The sequence below is a fragment of the Podarcis vaucheri genome (assembly GCF_965113315.1).
Source record: "Podarcis vaucheri genome assembly, chromosome: 10".
NCBI lineage: Eukaryota > Metazoa > Chordata > Lepidosauria > Squamata > Lacertidae > Podarcis > Podarcis vaucheri.
Window position 1 is genome coordinate 50,250,023 of NC_138748.1, and position 18,972 is coordinate 50,268,994.

At 43.0% G+C, this 18,972-nt stretch overlaps 1 protein-coding gene across 7 annotated transcripts in view; it reads right to left on the minus strand.

Annotated features, from left to right (window-relative positions):
- Positions 1-18,972, minus strand: part of CHST11 (carbohydrate sulfotransferase 11) — a 223,360-nt gene that overhangs the window by 148,982 nt on the left and 55,406 nt on the right. For 2 of the 7 annotated variants that reach the window (XM_082240620.1, XM_082240618.1), the window contains exon 2: positions 3,647-3,685. The exons of the other annotated variants lie outside the window; for them this stretch is intronic. In XM_082240620.1, the coding sequence (XP_082096746.1) occupies positions 3,647-3,685 (39 nt within the window). The remainder of the gene's footprint in view (positions 1-3,646; positions 3,686-18,972) is intronic. 7 annotated transcript variants of the gene reach the window in all.

Below are 18,972 nucleotides of genomic sequence, written 5' to 3' on the forward strand. Positions count from 1 at the left end.
GGGGACTTGGAAACGGATTACGTAATCATACTGCTAGAAACTGCTTTCCCTATTAATGTGTTGGTGGTTCTGGTAGTGTTTTTGTTATCCAAAAATGACAGGTGTCAAGCAAAGAAGTGAAGAGGACTGAGGGTAATAAAACTTATTTACAGAAGGGCAGAGCAAAATGATAAATGAAGTAGTCAAGTCCATTCATATTACCATCTTAGGACATGCACAGCTGTGTTTTCAACCCATGGTGACTGTTAGACTATCTGCATGGCCCAGACTGCATGCAGCAGGGTTTTAATCCATTGTAGCTGATGTTTTCTTAGTGGTTCCGGTTGTGCTAAAACACAACCCAAGGTCAGCAGTCACACATTGACCTCAACCCACAACAATATAGCTAACTCAGTATGGGCCTACGAAGGCCAGAGCTGATGCACCTGTGCGTACATTCCTTTAAGTAAGTCTTTTGATTGGTGTTATTACTGCTGCTTAGGCTACTGAGCAAGTAAGTGAAGAATTGTTAGCAAACAATCAAGTTTCCCAACAAACCTGGTAGCTGCCTCTCAGGTTCTGTGGAAGAAGATTAGCTTGGATCCTAAAATAAGAACCTCTCCCCTACAGCTACCTGCCCCTATGAAAAATCAAGGGCCTCTATGAAAAATCAAGGGCCTCTATGAAGCAATGTGGGATGGAGCATTAAGGGTTGCTGGGAGAGGAAGAAGCAGACTCTGACAGTAGTTCCCTCCTGAGGAGCAAACTTCTCTGCTTCCCCTTCGCTCATTTGGCAGGAAAGCCAAGGGAAATCCTTCCCTTGCCACGGGCTCTGTTTCTTATCCTGAACTGAACCGCCTCTCCTCCCACTTTCATCCATAAAGGAACTCAGAGCACAGAGGTTTCCTTTTTTGTGCTCGTGTTCATTCGCTCCATTTAAAGCAGATGTTATTCCTAAAGACAGCTGCTAAATTACACCAAGATCAACTGCTAACCGGCTACTGCCATAGATAGTCATGACTAAGGCTACTGTTCCTGCCACATTTTTCTTATATGGAACAAACTGAGTTGGCACCAATGGACACTATGAGAAAAGACTATGCTGCATAGGTTGTACGCATTTTCTGAAGTTGCCCAACATGCCAAAAGTTAGCATAACAATAATCTGCTGTGCAAACTTGAGAAATGAGAGAAATCTGTAATCACTGTAATGAGAAGAGCAAGTATATACAACACAGCCAATTCTACTTTTCTTACATTTGCATCCCACTTTTCTGCTATCATAGATCCCCAAGGCAGTGTAAACATAGTTTCCAAGTGGCCATACATCCAAGCACTGACCAGACTCTGATCTGCTGTCAGGGAACGGCTGGTCAAAGAGGAATGAGAGACACCAGCTGGGGAATCCCCAAGCAAAAACTCAGAGGTGTAAGGCTCAGAGGCAGGGGATTGGTTGTGGGACACAGAGGAGCTGTCAGAGGGAGAAGATTGGTGGGAGGTGGTGTCGGAAGCTGAAAGAGCAACAGGGTTTAGTGAGCAGGCAGAACCTGTGACAGGGAACAGTTCAGACTCTGAGGCTGAAGCAGAGATGGAGCATCAATAGACTGCTGAAGAATCCAGGGAGTCTCTCCCTCCTGCTGTGACAAGCTCCCCTTCCTGCTGGTCTCCAAGAACATGCAGAGTAATGAGAAAAGCAGAGCAGAGGTCAGAGGTGGACAGACACAGTTTGAGACTGCTTGGGGAACATCCTGAAGGCGGTAGAAGGCCTTCAATCCTGGGAACTGCTCCATAGGGGCAAGACCTATTGGAAAGGGTTGCTGAGACCACCAGGCTGAGTTGTACAGTGGTGCCTCGCAAGACGAAATTAATTCGTTCCGCAAGTTTTTTCTTCTTGCGAGTTTTTCGTCTTGCGAAGAACGGTTTCCCATAGGAATGCATTGAAAATCAATTAATGCGTTCCTATGGAGACCGCCTTCAGACCAGGTTCAGGGACAGTCTGTCCCCAGACCTCTTCTGAAGGCTGGCGGGGGGAGAAGGACTTTTCTCCCCACCGCCAGCCTTCAGAACAGCCTTCTGAAGGCTGGCGGTGGGAAGAAAAGCCCTTCTCCCCCGCCAGCCTTCAGAAGAGTTCCCGGAGGGCTGCCTAGGCTGCGGATAGCAGCCTGCTGCCCGGTGCGAGGCAGACATCTGCAGCTTGGGGTGCCCTGCAGGACTTCCCCGCAGGGCTCTCCAAGCTGCGGATAGGGGCAGCAGGCTGCTATCTGCAGCTTGGATAGCCCTGCGGGGAACTCCTGCAGGGCTCCCCAAGCTGCGAATGTCTGCCCCACGCGAGGGGCGCTCTGCTTAACAGCGCCCCTTGCGCGGGGCAGCATGCTGCTATCCGCAGCCTAGGCAGCCCTCCGGGAACTCTTCTGAAGGCTGGCGGGGGAGAAGGGCTTTTCTTCCCACCGCCAGCCTTCAGAACAGCCTTCTGAATGTTGGCGGTGGGGAGGAAAACCTTCCTCCCACCGCAAGTCTTCAAAACAGGTCCGGGAACAGAGGAGAAGCGCTGCGCGCCTTCCCCTCTGTTCCCGGACCTGTCCTGAAGGCTTGCGGTGGGAGGAGGGCTTTCCTCCCCACCGCCAACATTCAGAATGCTGTTCTGAATGTTGGCGGTGGGGAGGAAAAACCCTCCTCCCACGCAAGTCCCGGGAACAGAGGCGAAGCGCTGCGCACCTTCTCCTCTGTTCCCGGACCTCCCACCACAAGCCTTCAGGACAGGTCTGGGAACAGAGGAGAAGGTGCGCTGCACTTCCCCGCTGTCCCAGGAGATTTCCCTATGGGCTTTCGTCTTGCGAAGCAAGCCCATAGGGAAATTCGTCTTGCGAAGCCTCTAAAAATCGGAAAACCCTTTCGTCTTGCGGGTTTTTCGTTTAGCGAGGCATTCGTCTTGCGGGGTACCACTGTATTTTGTTTCTTTAAATAAAGACTTAACTTCACCAGCATCATATATTTTCTTCCTTTCTTGCTGACCTGGGTCTGACCCCAGCCCTGACACCTGCTTAGCTTCAGCAAGGGGGTGGCCTTATGTGCCTTCAGCCTATACGCTGGGGCCTTGTTTAGCCAGTTTCTTTGATTTTGAATAATCTTTACCTCCTCTGGGCATACAATATATTATTGCACTGTGCTGCAGTTACCTAAATATTCCACATTCAACATCTGCATAAAGCAGACAGGTTTTGTTCATGCCAGCCACACGGATGCCAGGGGTCTCTGCCCCTACTCACCACAATTCTTCATCCAGGCAAGCACGGGACCTCTACACAGTTCAAGTCCTTAAGTGCTTTTGCCTAGCTAGAATCAGGAAAGCACAAGAAGAGCGGGTGAGAGGTCTGGCTTAGGGAGAGGTGTGTAGCTTGGATGGGGTACCGAGGGCCATATATTGAAACCTGGAGGGCCACATTTGGCCCTCAGTTCTGAGGTCCTCCTCACTTCAGGCATTTAGCCAAAACCTGATTGTTTTGGAAGGCCTTCAGCTGAAGAAAACTGAAGGTTGTTTTCTTCTGTGCCTTCACTTTAGGTTTTTTTTGGAGTTTTATGAGTTCCCCATTTTTGCTGATTTTCCTTTTTTAAGCAGATTCCATTTTTTATGGTTGCTTAATGCATTTTGTGAAGTTGGTTTTCTTACATGTCTGTTTGATTGTTGTAAGATGCTTCAATTTTCTTTCTGGGGAGAAAGCAGGATATAAGTTTTATAAATAAGTAAAAGAAGTGCAAGTATTTTGTATGATTCACTTTGCTAATTATGGGTATAATTACAGCACAGAAAAAAAATATGAATGGGGGAATTCTAACTCAGATAACAGATTAAGCCAGGGGCAGCCAACAGAAGTTGGCTAACTCTGGCTTCCATCGACCTGAGCCAGCATTGTCAATGGGTGAGGGATGATGGGAGTTGTAGTCCAACAAAAGCTGGAAGACAGCAAGTTCTCCATCTGTGGGTTAAGCTCTAGTGCAAGCAACATGCAACACATTCCATGCCAGCTGAAAAGAGATACATTGCTTTTCTTAGAGCTTAAACATCTATCTAGCCCTTCCAGATACATTTCTGTATTTTGGGCTGCCACAGAAAGTAATAATAATGCATAATATGCCCTCAGATTGACACTGGGCCTATAAAATGCTATGGAAAAAAGCAGATTACTATCCAGAGAGCTGCAACAGTTGCTGTACCTCGAGCACACGTACATGGTGCATAGGCTATATAAATCATGCCTTTTTATTAGAACTAGCCAGAGAGTTCATACAAAGCAGGAATCTCAAATACCAAAAACAAATGTCTTACTCTCAGGCTTTATGCAAAGCTTTCTATTAAAATCACCAGGGCTTCACATGCATAATAGAGGGAGACATAAAAACACCACTTCAAATTATCAATAGTAGAATAAAAAGCAGGTCTCACTTCTGAGAAGTGAACTATGATATGAGTTGAAAGGAATGGGATGCTGGAAATGATCCCAAGCCAATGGGATGTGGAGGGGCAAGAGTGCTAGACTATGATAAAGGGAAGGAGGCTTGGGTTCAGATCTCCACTCAGCCATAAATCTCACTGGGTGGCTTTGAGCCAATTGCTTCTGCTAAAGCCCAACCTGTCTCACAGATGAAACCTGCGGGGCCGGCAAAGCCATGTGGTTGCCCTAACCTCCTTGGAAGTTGGGTAGGATGAAAAAACACACACACACTATATTTATACGGTATATGCAGGTTACACCAAGAGTTTTCTCCCTCTGGTCCCAGAGGGGTCCCTGTACTTCAACGTCCTTGCTGAAGGATGTCAACACGCAAGTTCTAAGTTATAGAAACATAGAATTGTAGAGTCGGAAGGGACACCAAGGGAGTTTCAAGCCCCTGCTATATAGGAAAGTCAACATGCACAGAGTCCTACAGCAGCTTAGGGTTCTCAGAGTGCAAAGATATGGCAATTCTCCAAGTCTTCTTCTCAGATGAGCTCTTCTCAATGTGTTCAGGTAACTCCACAGTTGCACAACTATCCACTCCTTCCTAATAAGAACCAATGACCCACAACCCACGCTGTAATTTGAGTTACATGCCTAATCTGTCCAGTAGCACTGATAAGGAAGTCGCCAGATTCAGGCCAGGTGCATCTTGCGAATGAGCCAGCTCTTTCCTGACTAATGGAATTAACACATTAACTACATTCCTTAACAACTTTTGTGTCATAACTGTAGAAAAACTGGGTCTATTGAACATTTGCTGTAAAAAGAGCTATTACATGTTCATTCTTTGTCGCAACAATCCTGTGAGATTTTACACAGAAAATGATTATACTGGAGCCCACCTTAGGTATGATTGAACTCCCCAGGGACTCAAAAGCGTGTCGCTATTTTGTGACAATTAGGTTGGTCTTAATAAAGGTATTTTCCAACTGTGAATTGGGGAAGGGAAGGTTCTACTTGACATACCGTTGCTTTTTTTGTTTATTAAATTCGTGTTAAACTGTATCAAGCACACATTTAACTCACTGATTGAATCCTTAGAGGCTTATTACTAAAAACTGTCTTGAGACAATATGAAAGCACAATGTTATCTTCTACACTGCACTTGCAATATTTAATTGCATATCTCAACACAAAATATCTAATTTAAATGTGTATTTTATCTGAATATGCACATTTCTAAACACATCTTACTCTAAAATATGCATTTTAAACATGTTTTGGCACCTTTTTGTAGCTGAGAGCTATGTTGCAAAATTCAGGTAAGTGTGAAATCCAAAGAATAATTAGTTTCCAACCTAAGCATTAGTTCAGGGGGTACAGATCAGGTCACTCTGCATCAGAATTCACAGAAACTGAATTCCTTAAGCATCTCTAGCTGTGACACAATGGAAAAATCAGCAGGGAAAGGAACTGTCGAAAGCACAAGAGTCCTTCCCAAAACACTTGTCAGCTGCAGAACTTACAACCGCTCTCTTAGGACAGAATGTGTCAGTTCTGTCCTAAAGCATGCAAGGGAAATCCACAACAACGAGGCAACAGGAGATCAAGGACACGGGAAATAAAGAGATAAAAGATGAAGAGGCTAATCTTATAAAACACGCACTGGCCTACAGAACATGAACAAGAATTTATTCAGGCGGGTGAAGCAAGTTAAGTAGCAAAGAGAATAAATATCAGGTGAAATTGTATTTTTTTCCAGAAGTGCGAGCTCTGACCAGCAAACAGAGATTAAAACAGGGGTCCAAATGCTTTCAAGGCAGTCTGAATCATACAGGAACAAAGCTAACAATCCACAGAGGAACAGAGACCATGGGAATAGGGCTGCTTTCATTATTCTGGAATTTCACATCATGATGCCCTAGCATTCTGAAGGCCATGGAAACTCAGCATACTGACATAAAGTGTATTGGCTGGCAGCAGACCGGGGGGGGGGGGGTTTAACAAAAAGGAAAAGAAAGAAAAGAAAAAAGCACTATGTCACACAGTTCAAAGCCCCAAAGCTCTAAGAGAAGCTGATATCACGAGAAATTGTGCACAACATATAGAATCACAGACTTGTAGAGGTTCAACAAGTCCTACTTGCTGCAAGTCAGGAATTCTGCACACAGCTGTCCCTGGGTGGGCTCACACCACCAACCTTCTTGGTAATATCTATAACTTTATGTTGCAGAAGACAAACACAACCCACCAGAGGACTAAGGAGGAATCTAAACAGGTCGTGATCTTCCCAATGGCAGCTTCTGAAGGAGAAAACCAGGCACAGATTCAAAAAGAACTGGGAGACCAAACACAGCTCAATAAATCACCTATTAGAAGTTCTCAGCTGCCCTGTGTTCTGCAGTGGCTAATGCTCAGAGACATAACTGAAGGGAACAACCACTCCTCAATTAGTTACCAAGCCAGCTGTGCAATGTGGAATGCAAGAGACAGAAACACTGTCTCTTATGAATTATTAAAATAGACAAATGTAGCAAGATTGGTATTAAGATGTCAACATTTACATCTTATATGGAAAAAGTAAGAAAGAATCAACCAGGATTCTTATATGTGCAAGTCTATGCAAGATCCAAAGCAGATGTATTTCAAAGCCACCATTTATAATGTTAAAGCCACTGGTATCTAATGAATGGAGCCACCACTGGTTTTTCTTTATTTCCTTTTTTATTGAAATGGATTTTGCTCAATTTGAACAAAGTGTGCTAGTTTGGGCACTTTCCGAATACTGCACAGTTTGAACCTATTCTGTAATTGATAAGATCGGTAGGACCCTTTAAATGTTACTCAGGCAGCTTTTCAGTGTGTAGCTCCTGTGGAGGGAAGCTGTTCAAAATGACACAACCACATGAGGGGGACTCAATTGTGCAGGATCTGAATAGGACCACAGAACTGTCACCTTGCTTGAAAAAATGGGGGTCGGAGGGTAGAGAGTCACATTCTACGTTGCATGTGGCTGGGTCATTTTAAAAGGTGTCCAAACTTTGCAAGAGAAGCTCACAACAAAATAGAAAAGCGACTCCCACGCAGCTAAAAACTGACATTTAAAAGGGGGCCTGGAAGGATTTAGTTTTCAAGCATTTAATATCTTTGTGGATGACATGGTTTCAATAAATTGGTAGCAGTTTTACTAAGTTTTACTCAGAACAGACCCACTGAAATTGATGGACATGACTAAGGCCCTATCTGCAGTATGCACTTAAACTAGTATCATAACACTCTAAACAGCCATGGCTTCCCCCAAAGGATGCTGGGATTTGAAGTTTGTTAAGGGTGCTGAGTGTTGTTTGGAGGTCCATATTCCCTTCACAGAGCTACTACTCTCAAAATTCTCTGTGAAGAATAGGCTGTTAAACCACTCTGAGAATTTCAGCCCTGTGAGGGGAGCACACGTCTCCTATCAACTCTCAACACTCTTAACACACTACATTTCCCAGGATTCTTTGGGGAAAACCATGACTGTTTAAAGTCATGTTCATCAATTTCAATTCATCAATTTACTCTGTTCTGAGTAAAACTTACCTGGCTACCATCTAATTTGTTCTTAGGTGATCTCTGATGTGACCACAGATTGAAATGTTGGGTAAGGTTTTGAGAATGTAATTCCATAGAGTAGTGCAATCAAAAATCTTGACCGTGGCTCTTGCTCTGTTGTCTTGCTAAGAGGCAGTTCTTGCAAAGTGAAATAAAACCACACTATTTATATTCTGAGAAGGAGAAAGTATGAGCTATTCTTATTACATGTTTTCAGAGACTACTTACACCCTTGGGAAGCGGAAAGAAGCAACAGAGTAGGATTTAATTTCTCAAAGAGATTTTCTTCCAGCTTTATGCATGCTTCTGCAAATCAGCCCCAACCATCTGGCTCAAGCAGATTTCATTGCCTTTGTATTTACAGTTGGGAGATTTGGGGGGGAAATACAAAACCGGAGATCCTTGGACTGCGAGTGCCAGGAATACGTCATCAATACATGCAGATACGTACATAGGAAAGAGTCTTGCAGCACCTTAAATGTTAGCAAATGTCTTTATTGCACAAATCAGCCTTTCCCAACCTGTTCCCATCCAGATGTTTTGGACTCCAACTCCCTTGCTGGCTGGGAATGATGTGGTTCAAAACATCTGGAGGGCATGGGGGTGGGGAAGGCTGGCATAAGCTTTTGTGCGCTGAATGACGCACAAAGCGTTGTCCTGAGAATATAACCACAATTCAGAATCACCGTCCTTAAGGCGTCACAAGACTCCTTTGTTGTTTTGACTGCCAACATGGCTATTCCTCTGGAAGTTATTTAAGCGATCAACACTCATTCAAGGATCAAAACAACTTTTTAAAATGGGAAGCTTCACAGGGGCATACAAAATTATAAACAGCTTGTGTGGGAAAGCATGCAAATGTTGCTTCTCTCATTAGAAAGAATACAGTACAACTATAATTTTATCTTTTAATAGTATTTTGGAATAGTAAATGCCTTACTTTCTCTGTACAAAGCAATGTCATGATCTCACTGAAGATGTCAGAAGCTTTCTGCACCTGGGATACTTCTTCCACCATCACAAGATCATTTGCATCATTTCACCTTTCAGATGGTTTGCTTGAGACCAGCTCAAAGGTCTCAAAGGGGAAGCCTTCACACTTACCTTTCACAAGGCATGCCCCTCAGCTTTGCCTTCCTTCTGTTTAATGAACGCAGTGCTTTCTGAGTTACAGTAGCTCTAGCCACTAATATCTACGAGGCCTGTAAATATTATGTGGTGTCTTTAAAGTTAACACCCCCTCCTAAAAAGCTCTGAGTTCCCTTAAAAGGAGGGAAAGCAAGAAGGGATGCTCGGAATTTAACATTGTGGCTTTCCTCAAATCAGAAACTTAATTCCTGACTGAATCTAAAACGCATCTCCTCTCCCACAAATTCATCATGCAGCTGTAACAATGACAAATGTCCTCTGCTCCTCCTAGAAAATTGAATGCGTGCACACTCTTGCATCTATCTGCCTTCACTATAAACAGCAGGACTGCTAAGCATGCTGGGCCCCTGTCAGAGTGATGACTTTGGTATGCAAACTGCTTCCTATAGAAGCGCAGACTCCTCGTTCCCCTCCAATGTTTCAAAAGATCCTCTTGCCTCTTTGCAACACTAGAATCATGCAATCACAGAACTGAAGAGCTGGTCATCTAGGCCAACCCGTTGCAACGCAGGCATCTCAACATGCGGTCCCTCATCCAATTTGAAACCATATTGGACCCTGCTTAGCTTTGCAAAGGTGATAGCAGGAGAAGCGAAAATCTGCTCGGACCCGTGCTTTCTAGGCATGGGACAAGTAGAAGTGTGGAGGAGCCCAAATGCAGGGACAGAACTTCACCCACTCTGTTCCCTCTCATCACCATAAATGAATGAAGCAAATGCAGGAAGCCTTTGCAGAAGGCATGGAGGACCTGTGGCACTCCAGATATGGTTGGGAGCCCAGCTGCCATCAGCCTCAGCCAGCATAGCCAATGGACAGGGATGATGGGGGCTGAAGTCCAGGAATACCGGTGGAGGACCACAGGTGTTCTCTGCCCCTGCTCTACAGGAAGGCAAGTAGATAGCATGACTGCAATCCCATAGGATAAACCTGGTGGGGGAATAGAAACTTGAATCAACAGACAAAGTGATGCTCACACCATCTTCTCTTATAGCATGTGGATCCACTGCATAGTGTTTCACAGACATCAGAGGGGAAGGCCACTGAGCTGATTTGCAGATACTAGCTTTGGAGATACCTCACTTCAGTTCCTGGATTGTAGCAGTAGAAAAGATGTGGACCATAATTATGGCCCATAATTATGCTTGGCAGAAGAAGGAGCCCACCAGTCCAGTGTTGGAGAATAAGTTGGAATCTTGTTGGAGAATAAGTTTTATGTCTATTTTTGGACCCTGCACAACACATCAAAAAGACCATATCCATCCTGAATTTGTCTGCTCAGGAATCGCAATGTGAAAATTACATTGTGGGGTCATGCACAAACTCAAGCACCAAAAAGTTACTAATTAAACTTCAGCACTGAAACTACTTTTGGCAAGAACTCCAAACCAAGTCGAAGTACACCTTTGATCCTATGGTCCTTCAGAAAAGGCAGCCTGCACTTGAGTGGAGGAAATTTACTGACAATATGGCTACTAAAAATGCATTTTCTTTTTCTTTAGGGAGAGGAAGTCCAAAGAACAGATAGCAAATGAATCAAATGGTTTCATCATTAACAGTGTAAGGATTAATGATAAGCTTCACTGTGGAAATTGGCTGTGCACTGGAAAATTTGCAACACAACTCCTTTAGAAATTGCTTTGTGAACAAAAACAGAGCAACCTTCAACCCATGCATGACAAATGGAAATTTCCACAAAATATGATTGTAGGTCCTTTGGGGTGGGGGGACTAGGAAGCTCACCTTGATGATCAGGCACACAGAGGGTGGACTTCAACATAAAACTAAGGAGATTGTTCCATCAGTACAAGTGGGAGTCCTGCTGGCTTTACTAATGCAACCAAGTAATTGAATCCAGTCCAAAGTGTTTGAATTGTATTAAACGTATTATAGCACACTGTTTTTACAATATACAGTTTTTACAGTGGTTCAAATAGCTGATAACATTTGATAGATAGCAGTTTCCTCTGATGCACATGGAAGAAGCCAAACACCCTTGTAACTAATTAAGGGATGTTTTCGGCTGGATTTTAAGCCACAGTCAATTAATAAATTAATCTGTTGATTAATGTTTTCAGGTCTAGTAATTTCATTACTTCCACAGCAACAGCAATTGACGTATGTCAGGCCTTAAGATACAGGCCTTAAGATGCACTAGCTTGGAATCAGATGGTAATCGCTGAAAGCTTGGAACAGAACTTGGTTACTCATCATGGGCTTATGCCTCTCTTGCATTCCGTATCAGCCACCCCCAAAAATACTTTACTTGAAAACATCCTCCAGCTGGTTTCAAATGCTGCAAGCTTTGTAATGAAGAAAAGCCTCAAAATAACCAAATCCCAGCTGGTTTTTACCAAGCAACTTTAGCCAGTTACCCAAGGGCACATATATATAAAGTCATTGACCATGTTTTGCAAATGTGCAAATACATAAACACTTTTCACGCATTACACTGGACATGTGGAGGGAAGGAAGGAGTTTGCATGTGCTGTTACATGCATTGTAAAACGCTCATCTCTTTTAATGCCAGCAGGAAAATGAGGGTTCCTGATTGTAGGGACAAAGTTGTGACCACATAAGAGTTATAGAAACGTAAGAGTTACAGAATGATAGAATTGTAGAGTTGGAAGGGACCCTAAGGGTCAGCTAGCCCAAGCCCCTGCAATGCAGGAATCTCAACCAAAGTATCCATAACAGATGGCCACCCAGCCACTGTTTAAAAACCTCCAGTGAAGGACAGTCCACCATCTTCTGAGGGAGTCCATTCCACTGTCGAACAACTCTTATTGTCAGAAATTTCTTCCTGATGCTTAGTCAAAATCTCATTTCTTGAAACTTGAATCTATTGGTTTGAGTCCTACCCTCCGGAGCAGGAGAAAACAAGCTTGCTCCATCTTCCATGTGATAGCCCTATCATATCCCCTCTCAGTCTCCTCTTATCCAGGTTAAACATACCCAACTCCATCAGTTCCTCAATTCCAACTCCCTCAATCCCAAAGGCTTGGTTTCCAGACCCTTGGCTGCCCACCTCTGCACATGTTCCAGCTTGTCAATATCCTTCTTAAACCATGGTGCCCAGAACTGGACACAGTATTCCAGGTGTGGTCTGACCAAGGCAGAAGAGTGGAACTATTACTTCCCTTGATCTGAACACTACAGTGGTACCTCTAGTTATGAACTTAATTCGTTCCGGAGGTCTATTCTTAACCTGAAACTGTTCATAACTAGAGGCGTGCTTTCGCTAATGGGGCCACTTGCTGCTGCTGCACCACCAGCACACAATTTTTGTTCTCATCCTGGAGCAAAGTTCTCAACTCGAAGCAACTCTTCCAGGTTAGCGGAGTTTGTAACCTGAGGGGTTTGTAACTCGAGGTACCACTGTATACTTCTATTGATTCAGTCTAGAATAGCATTAGCTTTTTTTTTTTTTGCTGTTGCATCACATTGTTGATTCGTGTTAAGCTTGTGGTCCATAAGACCTCTAGATCCTTTTCACATGTACTACTAGTACGCTAAGTGTCCTCCCATCTTATACTGGTGCCTAAGTGTAGAATCTGACATTTGCCGTTACTGAAATTCATTTTGTTAGTTTTGGCCCAGTTCTCCAATCTGAATTCAGATTTTGTCTTCTAAGACATTAATTACCACTCCGAGTTTGATGTCACCTGCAAATTGGATGGGTATCCCCTCAAATTCCTTCATCCAAATCATGTATAAAGATGCTGAACAGCAACACAGCACTGAGGATGGTGAGGAACCATTAGCAAGCACTCTTCGGGTTTGTTCCGTCAACCAGCTACATTAAGTTGAGATTGGGAGCAGGGACAATGGGCAGCTCCATTCACCACCACCCCAAGAGTTAAATATACTGACTGAGTTCAGAAATCCAGCCATGGGTTGGGAAGCTTAGGAATGGTAAAATGAGATTGAATTTCTCAAAGAGATTTTCTTCTAGCTTGATGGCTGCTTCTGCCAAGTCAAAGAACACTTTTGCTTCCTCACTAAACCAGAACCACCAGATCATTCATTGCTTGCTCAAGCCATCTACCATATTTTTCAGTGTATAAGACTAGGTTTTTCCCCTAAAAAAGAATGTCAAAGATTAGGGGGCGTCTTATACTCTGGGCTATCTCCCCCCATTTTCTTAAATCTGAGTTCCCCCAAAACTCATACATGGGGGCATCTTATAGATGGAAAATTGTGGTATGTTTTTTTCTTATTAAACTTACTTTGAGGACTCAAAGAGGTGCTGGGAAAGACTGCTGAGATTTTAGGAAGTCTTCCTGTCAAGAGTAGTCAAAGTTGTGATAGTCTGACTTTCCATAAGGCAACTTAGTACACTTTGTGTAACAACAGTCTGTTAGCCAAATTATCATTAGTCTTCTGCAGAAGGACTGACACTTAGCAAAAACATAATCCCTGATCAAAACTTGGATAGGGGTCCTGGTTCTCGAATCTGAGCAATGTCTCACAAAAACACTTTACCAACTAAAATGGAAGTATGACCATTGACCAAAACTACGGCCAGGCTGCAGCTTTCCTGATCCATGGAGGCCCCTACAGAGCAGTGAAATTTTCGCAGTCAAAAGACATTTATTCTTAATTAGAAGTTTTGCAGTTCCAAGCAAACAGCAACTATAGGATCTCCACATGTGCCACCCAGACAAAGGTTTAACTCCTCATCTGCAATTTGTCAGAACTAAGCCTCTATCATGGTTATTACAAAGAATAATCTTCTCCTATCTCTTACTCATTTAATTTTTAAGAAAAGGTAGTGATTCTAAAGAACAAACAAAACAGGTTTCTAGCTGATTTCCATAACCTTCCATTCCCCAAATGTGTTGTTTAATCTCCACAATTCAATTCATGGGCAGAAGAAAGGAAAAACATTGAGCTTTGTTTGTTTCCAAATATGTGCTCCTATAGGGAGATAATGGCATATTTCAGCTATAGTACCTATATTCAATCAGACAGGGACAATTAATTTTTCACTCAGGAGAGAATTTATGATGCATTATGAGAAGACACGAAACATTTCTCTTTTCCCACAGTGACAGTTACCCAATTCATTACCTCAGGACACAAACTCATTATCTCAGGATGGAAGTCTCGCTGACCTTATTTATACAGCACCATAAAACAGCATATTACTTTACAGACATAAAGACAGTGCCTATGTTTTGAAAACAGGCCTAATTTTACAGCGTTCCCTCATATTAAATACTTAAATAGCATTTCCTCACATAATTATCTCCCCTGAAGGAAAAAGAATTACCATCAGGTGTTAACCGAATGCAAGAAAAAGCTGAGGAACGTCAGGGAATGTGTCACTTTGTGGTGACTTTCCAATAACAATAAGAAGAATAAGAATTATATTTATTCATCACAGAAGAATGCCCCAAAGTGACTTACAGCATAAAATATATTAAAGACATTAAAACTCAATATAAAACTATCATAAAAACACAATACCTGAACATGCTCATCCAAGAATATTTATAAAAGGACAAATCCTACTACAAAAATAAGTACATTCCTAGTAGACCTTCCAAAGAGAGCTAGTTTCCTTTTTTTTTTATATATAAAATTTTTATTGGGTTTTCACATTTTATATAGACAAAAACAAAAAGACAAGAAACAAATAAACACATAAACAAAGAAAAAAAAGAAAAAACAACAACAAACATATATACTTTCCCGAAAATATTATTTCCTAACCCTGGTCATTGACTTCCCCCTACCCCCTCCCTTGCATCCCCATTTCCAAATTTATGTCAGCAAATTGGCATTTCCCTGTCCTAATATTAGTCCTTTTATAAAAGCAAACAAAATTAATTTTTCCTAAGTTGGACCTCAATTCCCTTCCATCGATTTCCCATTTTATCTTGAATAATGATCTTTTTAATCAAATCCCATAATCATGAGTGTTGTTAGAACTTAATTTTTCCCTCCCTCCCATCCCCGGTTTGCGTCCCTTCCCAAAGCATGTCCAAAATAACAGTTCTTAGCCCGGGTTCCTCACGTCCGAGGCCCTCCAGTCTCTTTCAGTCCCTCTCCGCCGGTCTTGTTGGTAACCCTTTATGCCAGTCGTCACATCTCGAAAGAGTTCTTTCACCATCAATCCAAAGTCTCTTCCCATATTTGCAAACAGCTGCTGAAGAGTTTCCACAAGGCATGAATCTTGAAGGTAATCAAAGTCAGAGTCTATGTGGAGGCCCCAATTATATTTCTTTATTTTAAATTCCTTAATTTCATAGACTCCCAGGGCCTCCACTTTCGTCTTCTGCATCTTTCGTGGATTTATAGTAGATTTACTCCAATAGTCTCCTTGTTTGTATTCCACAGGCATCAGCTTCTGCTCAGTATTTTCCCACATCACTTCTTCTCTTTCTTGTTTTGTCTTCTCCTCTGCTTTTATTATCATTTCTGGTTCAGCTGTGGATTCTTTCTCATTGAGGTCCTCTTTAAATTCAGCAGAACTACTTGTTTCAGAAGTCAAGGTCATCAATTGTTCACTCATAGCCGTAGTCTGCTCTTGTAAGATTCCAACCAAATAAAACATCCTTTCGATTTCTCCCAGTATCTTTCCATCCACAGCCATTGTAATTCCACAGAATTCCCTCTAGAGGGAATCTGGTTACTTAGTATTCTTTTCCCCAACAGTCCTCTGTCTTGTTATTGTTTCTTTATTTCCAACAATTTTAGATCAATTGTAACTCTTTTTAATCCAGAGGTAACTTAGGTAGCAATTTTCCACTATTAACAGTCCGTTTGACAGCTTTGACAGCTGTCAAACTCTGCACTTCTTGAACCAGCTCCAAAGCAGGACGCTCCCGGGCCCGGGAGGGGGGGTTGTTTACAGCAGAACATAAAACATCCAACACTCCTCTCTCCTGCTCAAAATTTCCAAATCTTGGAAGTTACTGTCTTTTTTAAAACTCACCCTTTACAGGGTAGGCACTCCAGCTTAGTTCTTTTTTCGTTGCTCTAGATCGTCTGCAAGGTAGGGGGTGCGGACTTCCTTTTAGCACATCCCCCGATCGTCTCAAATTCAGTGGATAAATTTCTTAAAAGCCAAGTCCAAATTACTCACGGGTTGTTTTTTCAGCCGAATTTCAAGGAAGGAAGTCAGCGCTCTCCGGTCATGGCTCGCGGCTTCGCTCAGCAGAGGTAGCGATGGACTCTCAGTGCCGCGCCACCCCCCGTATCCCCTCCGCAGCCTTTAAAAAGGCTCTTCGCGAATCAGGGGGGCGCTTAAGGCACCCGCCGAGTCTTCAGTCCGCAGGCATTCCGCGCCTGCGGTTTTAAGGGTCCCCGTGTCGCCGGCACGGCAAAGACCCGTCCCCTGCTGAGCCGATTCCCTCCGGAGCTCGGAGGGAATCCGCCATTCCCAGATCGCGTCAACCCCGGAAGTCCAAAGAGAGCTAGTTTCCTTCAACATTTTACCTCTTCTTTCCTCATCTGGAGACTGAAATACATTCTATATCAACACAGATATGTTTATGTTTATATATATATATATATATATATATATATATAATTTGCTTTCGTAGATTTTCACGGGTACAGGAATGCAGGTTTTGGTGTCTTCGGGTGTCTTCCCGTGTAAGAGTCGGGGTGTCTGTGCGACGTTTCGACAAGGTCTCACTCGTCATCTTCAGGCTGGTGCTTTCGGCTTCTTGTTACTGGAACAGAGCAGAATCTGGTGTTTGAGTTCCTATAAATACTGTTGAGGGGTGTGGTGTATAGCCTCCAACGTTCTGGGCAGAGAGGAAGTTCCTAGATTAGTGTGCCTTTTCTTCTTTTGTTCCTTAATTACTTGAGGGATATCTTGGGTGATTTCATGAGTGATATTCTGAATACCACTGGGTGGGTCATTAAGTGTAGATTAGTTGCTAAAGCTTTCGTGTCTTGACCTCTTGAGCTTGTGAAGAGTTTTTCTGAGAAGATGGCTGTGCTGCATTTAGTTGTGCTCTGGCTTGGCTTCGTGTATAGGGGCGAGCTGTGGTTTTGTGCCTTGTGCCAGCCAGATCTGTGTAGGGATTGCAGGGGGGTGCAGCATCCGGAGGTGCCACTATAGTTTGGCTACTGGATGGAGTCTGTAATATGTCTGTGGAGAGGGTCTGGGTTTGGGTCTGGTGTGGTTGATTGGTGACGGCGTTCTGTGTGCCTCTGGTTCTGGTGTCGGTTTTTGTGGGGAGGGCTAATTTCCAGATGTCTGGCAGGCGGGACGTGTCGTCACGCTTGTTCATGTTGTGAGGGTGTTTCTCTATCTCGATGGCTTCCATGATTATTCTCTTGTGGTGATGTTCCATGTTAAAGAGCAATTTGGAATCTGCAAAATTAATTTCGTGTCCTGTTTCTTTCATGTGTTGGAAAAGAGAGGAAGTTTTTTCTTCTTTTTTGACGGAAGTTTTTTCTTCTTTTTCTTCACAAGCTCAAGAGGTCAAGACACGAAAGCTTTAGCAACTAATCTACACTTAATGACCCACCCAGTGGTATTCAGAATATCACTCATGAAATCACCCAAGATATCCCTCAAGTAATTAAGGAACAAAAGAAGAAAAGGCACACTAATCTAGGAACTTCCTCTCTGCCCAGAACGTTGGAGGCTATACACCACACCCCTCAACAGTATTTATAGGAACTCAAACACCAGATTCTGCTCTGTTCCAGTAACAAGAAGCCGAAAGCACCAGCCTGAAGATGACGAGTGAGACCTCGTCGAAACGTCGCACAGACACCCCGACTCTTACACGGGAAGACACCCGAAGACACCAAAACCTGCATATATATATATATATATATATAGGCTGTTGCTTAGCCCATGCCCAGTATGTCCTTTCAAAAGCTCAAATGAAGAAGTATTCTGCTCTCAAAATGTATGATGTAAACTAAGAAAATCTTTAATAAAAATACATTAAAAAAATAAATAGTATGATGAGCTCACAGATGCAGAATTTTGTTCCCAGCACTGTGTACTTAAATCTCAGGAGCTTCTACAAAGAGAAAGTGTCTCAAGGGAACCAATTCTGAATGTCCCAGAAGAAAGTCAGAGAAACTGGAGGAAGGGAGGAAGAGAGAGAGAGAGAGAGAACACACAGGGCTAAAGTCATGTAAAAATGTTCATTTATCAAGTCTCAAGGCTGGGAAAATTAGATATAGGAAGAAGAACAGGAAGGGCATCAAACTGAAATTTCCATTTTGCATGGAGGAAATAACTTTTTCCTGGGGTGTTCTGGGAGCATTTGATTGACACCCTCTGTTCCGCAAACAGACAATGCATGAGAGAGTCGTAGTTCAAAGTGAACTTCTTTTTTAAAAGAAGAAGAAGAAAACCCTTTGCCATTCCTTATCTGTTCTCCCAAACCCTCTATAAATCAGACTGCATGAGGAACTAGTGGGAAGAGAGCAGAAAATGTATACTGTGCAGATTTTTCCTTTCCCTGCTCCTGCCTTATATTCTACAGGACGACTCTGTTAATCTATTAATTTCTTCCTTGCCCCAATGCCCCCATTATATGGATTTTAAATTCCAGAAGATTAGGCTTCTTCTCTAGCAGCCCTTTGAAGATGAAAAGCAGACAGCTCAAGTCTTCAACTAATATTTGAGTCAAGGCCACCTGAATGCCGCCATTAGCTGCTCTCTTCAGCAAAACAAAGAAAAGAAACTAAGTGCAATTCTGCATTTTTGTTACCATTTTAGTAAAATGTGCCTTGCTGAATCAGACCAAAGATCCATCATCAAGAACAAGAAGAACTGACTATATTTAGATGTAATAAACAATGGGGTTCTTTCCCTCTCCTTTTACACACAAGG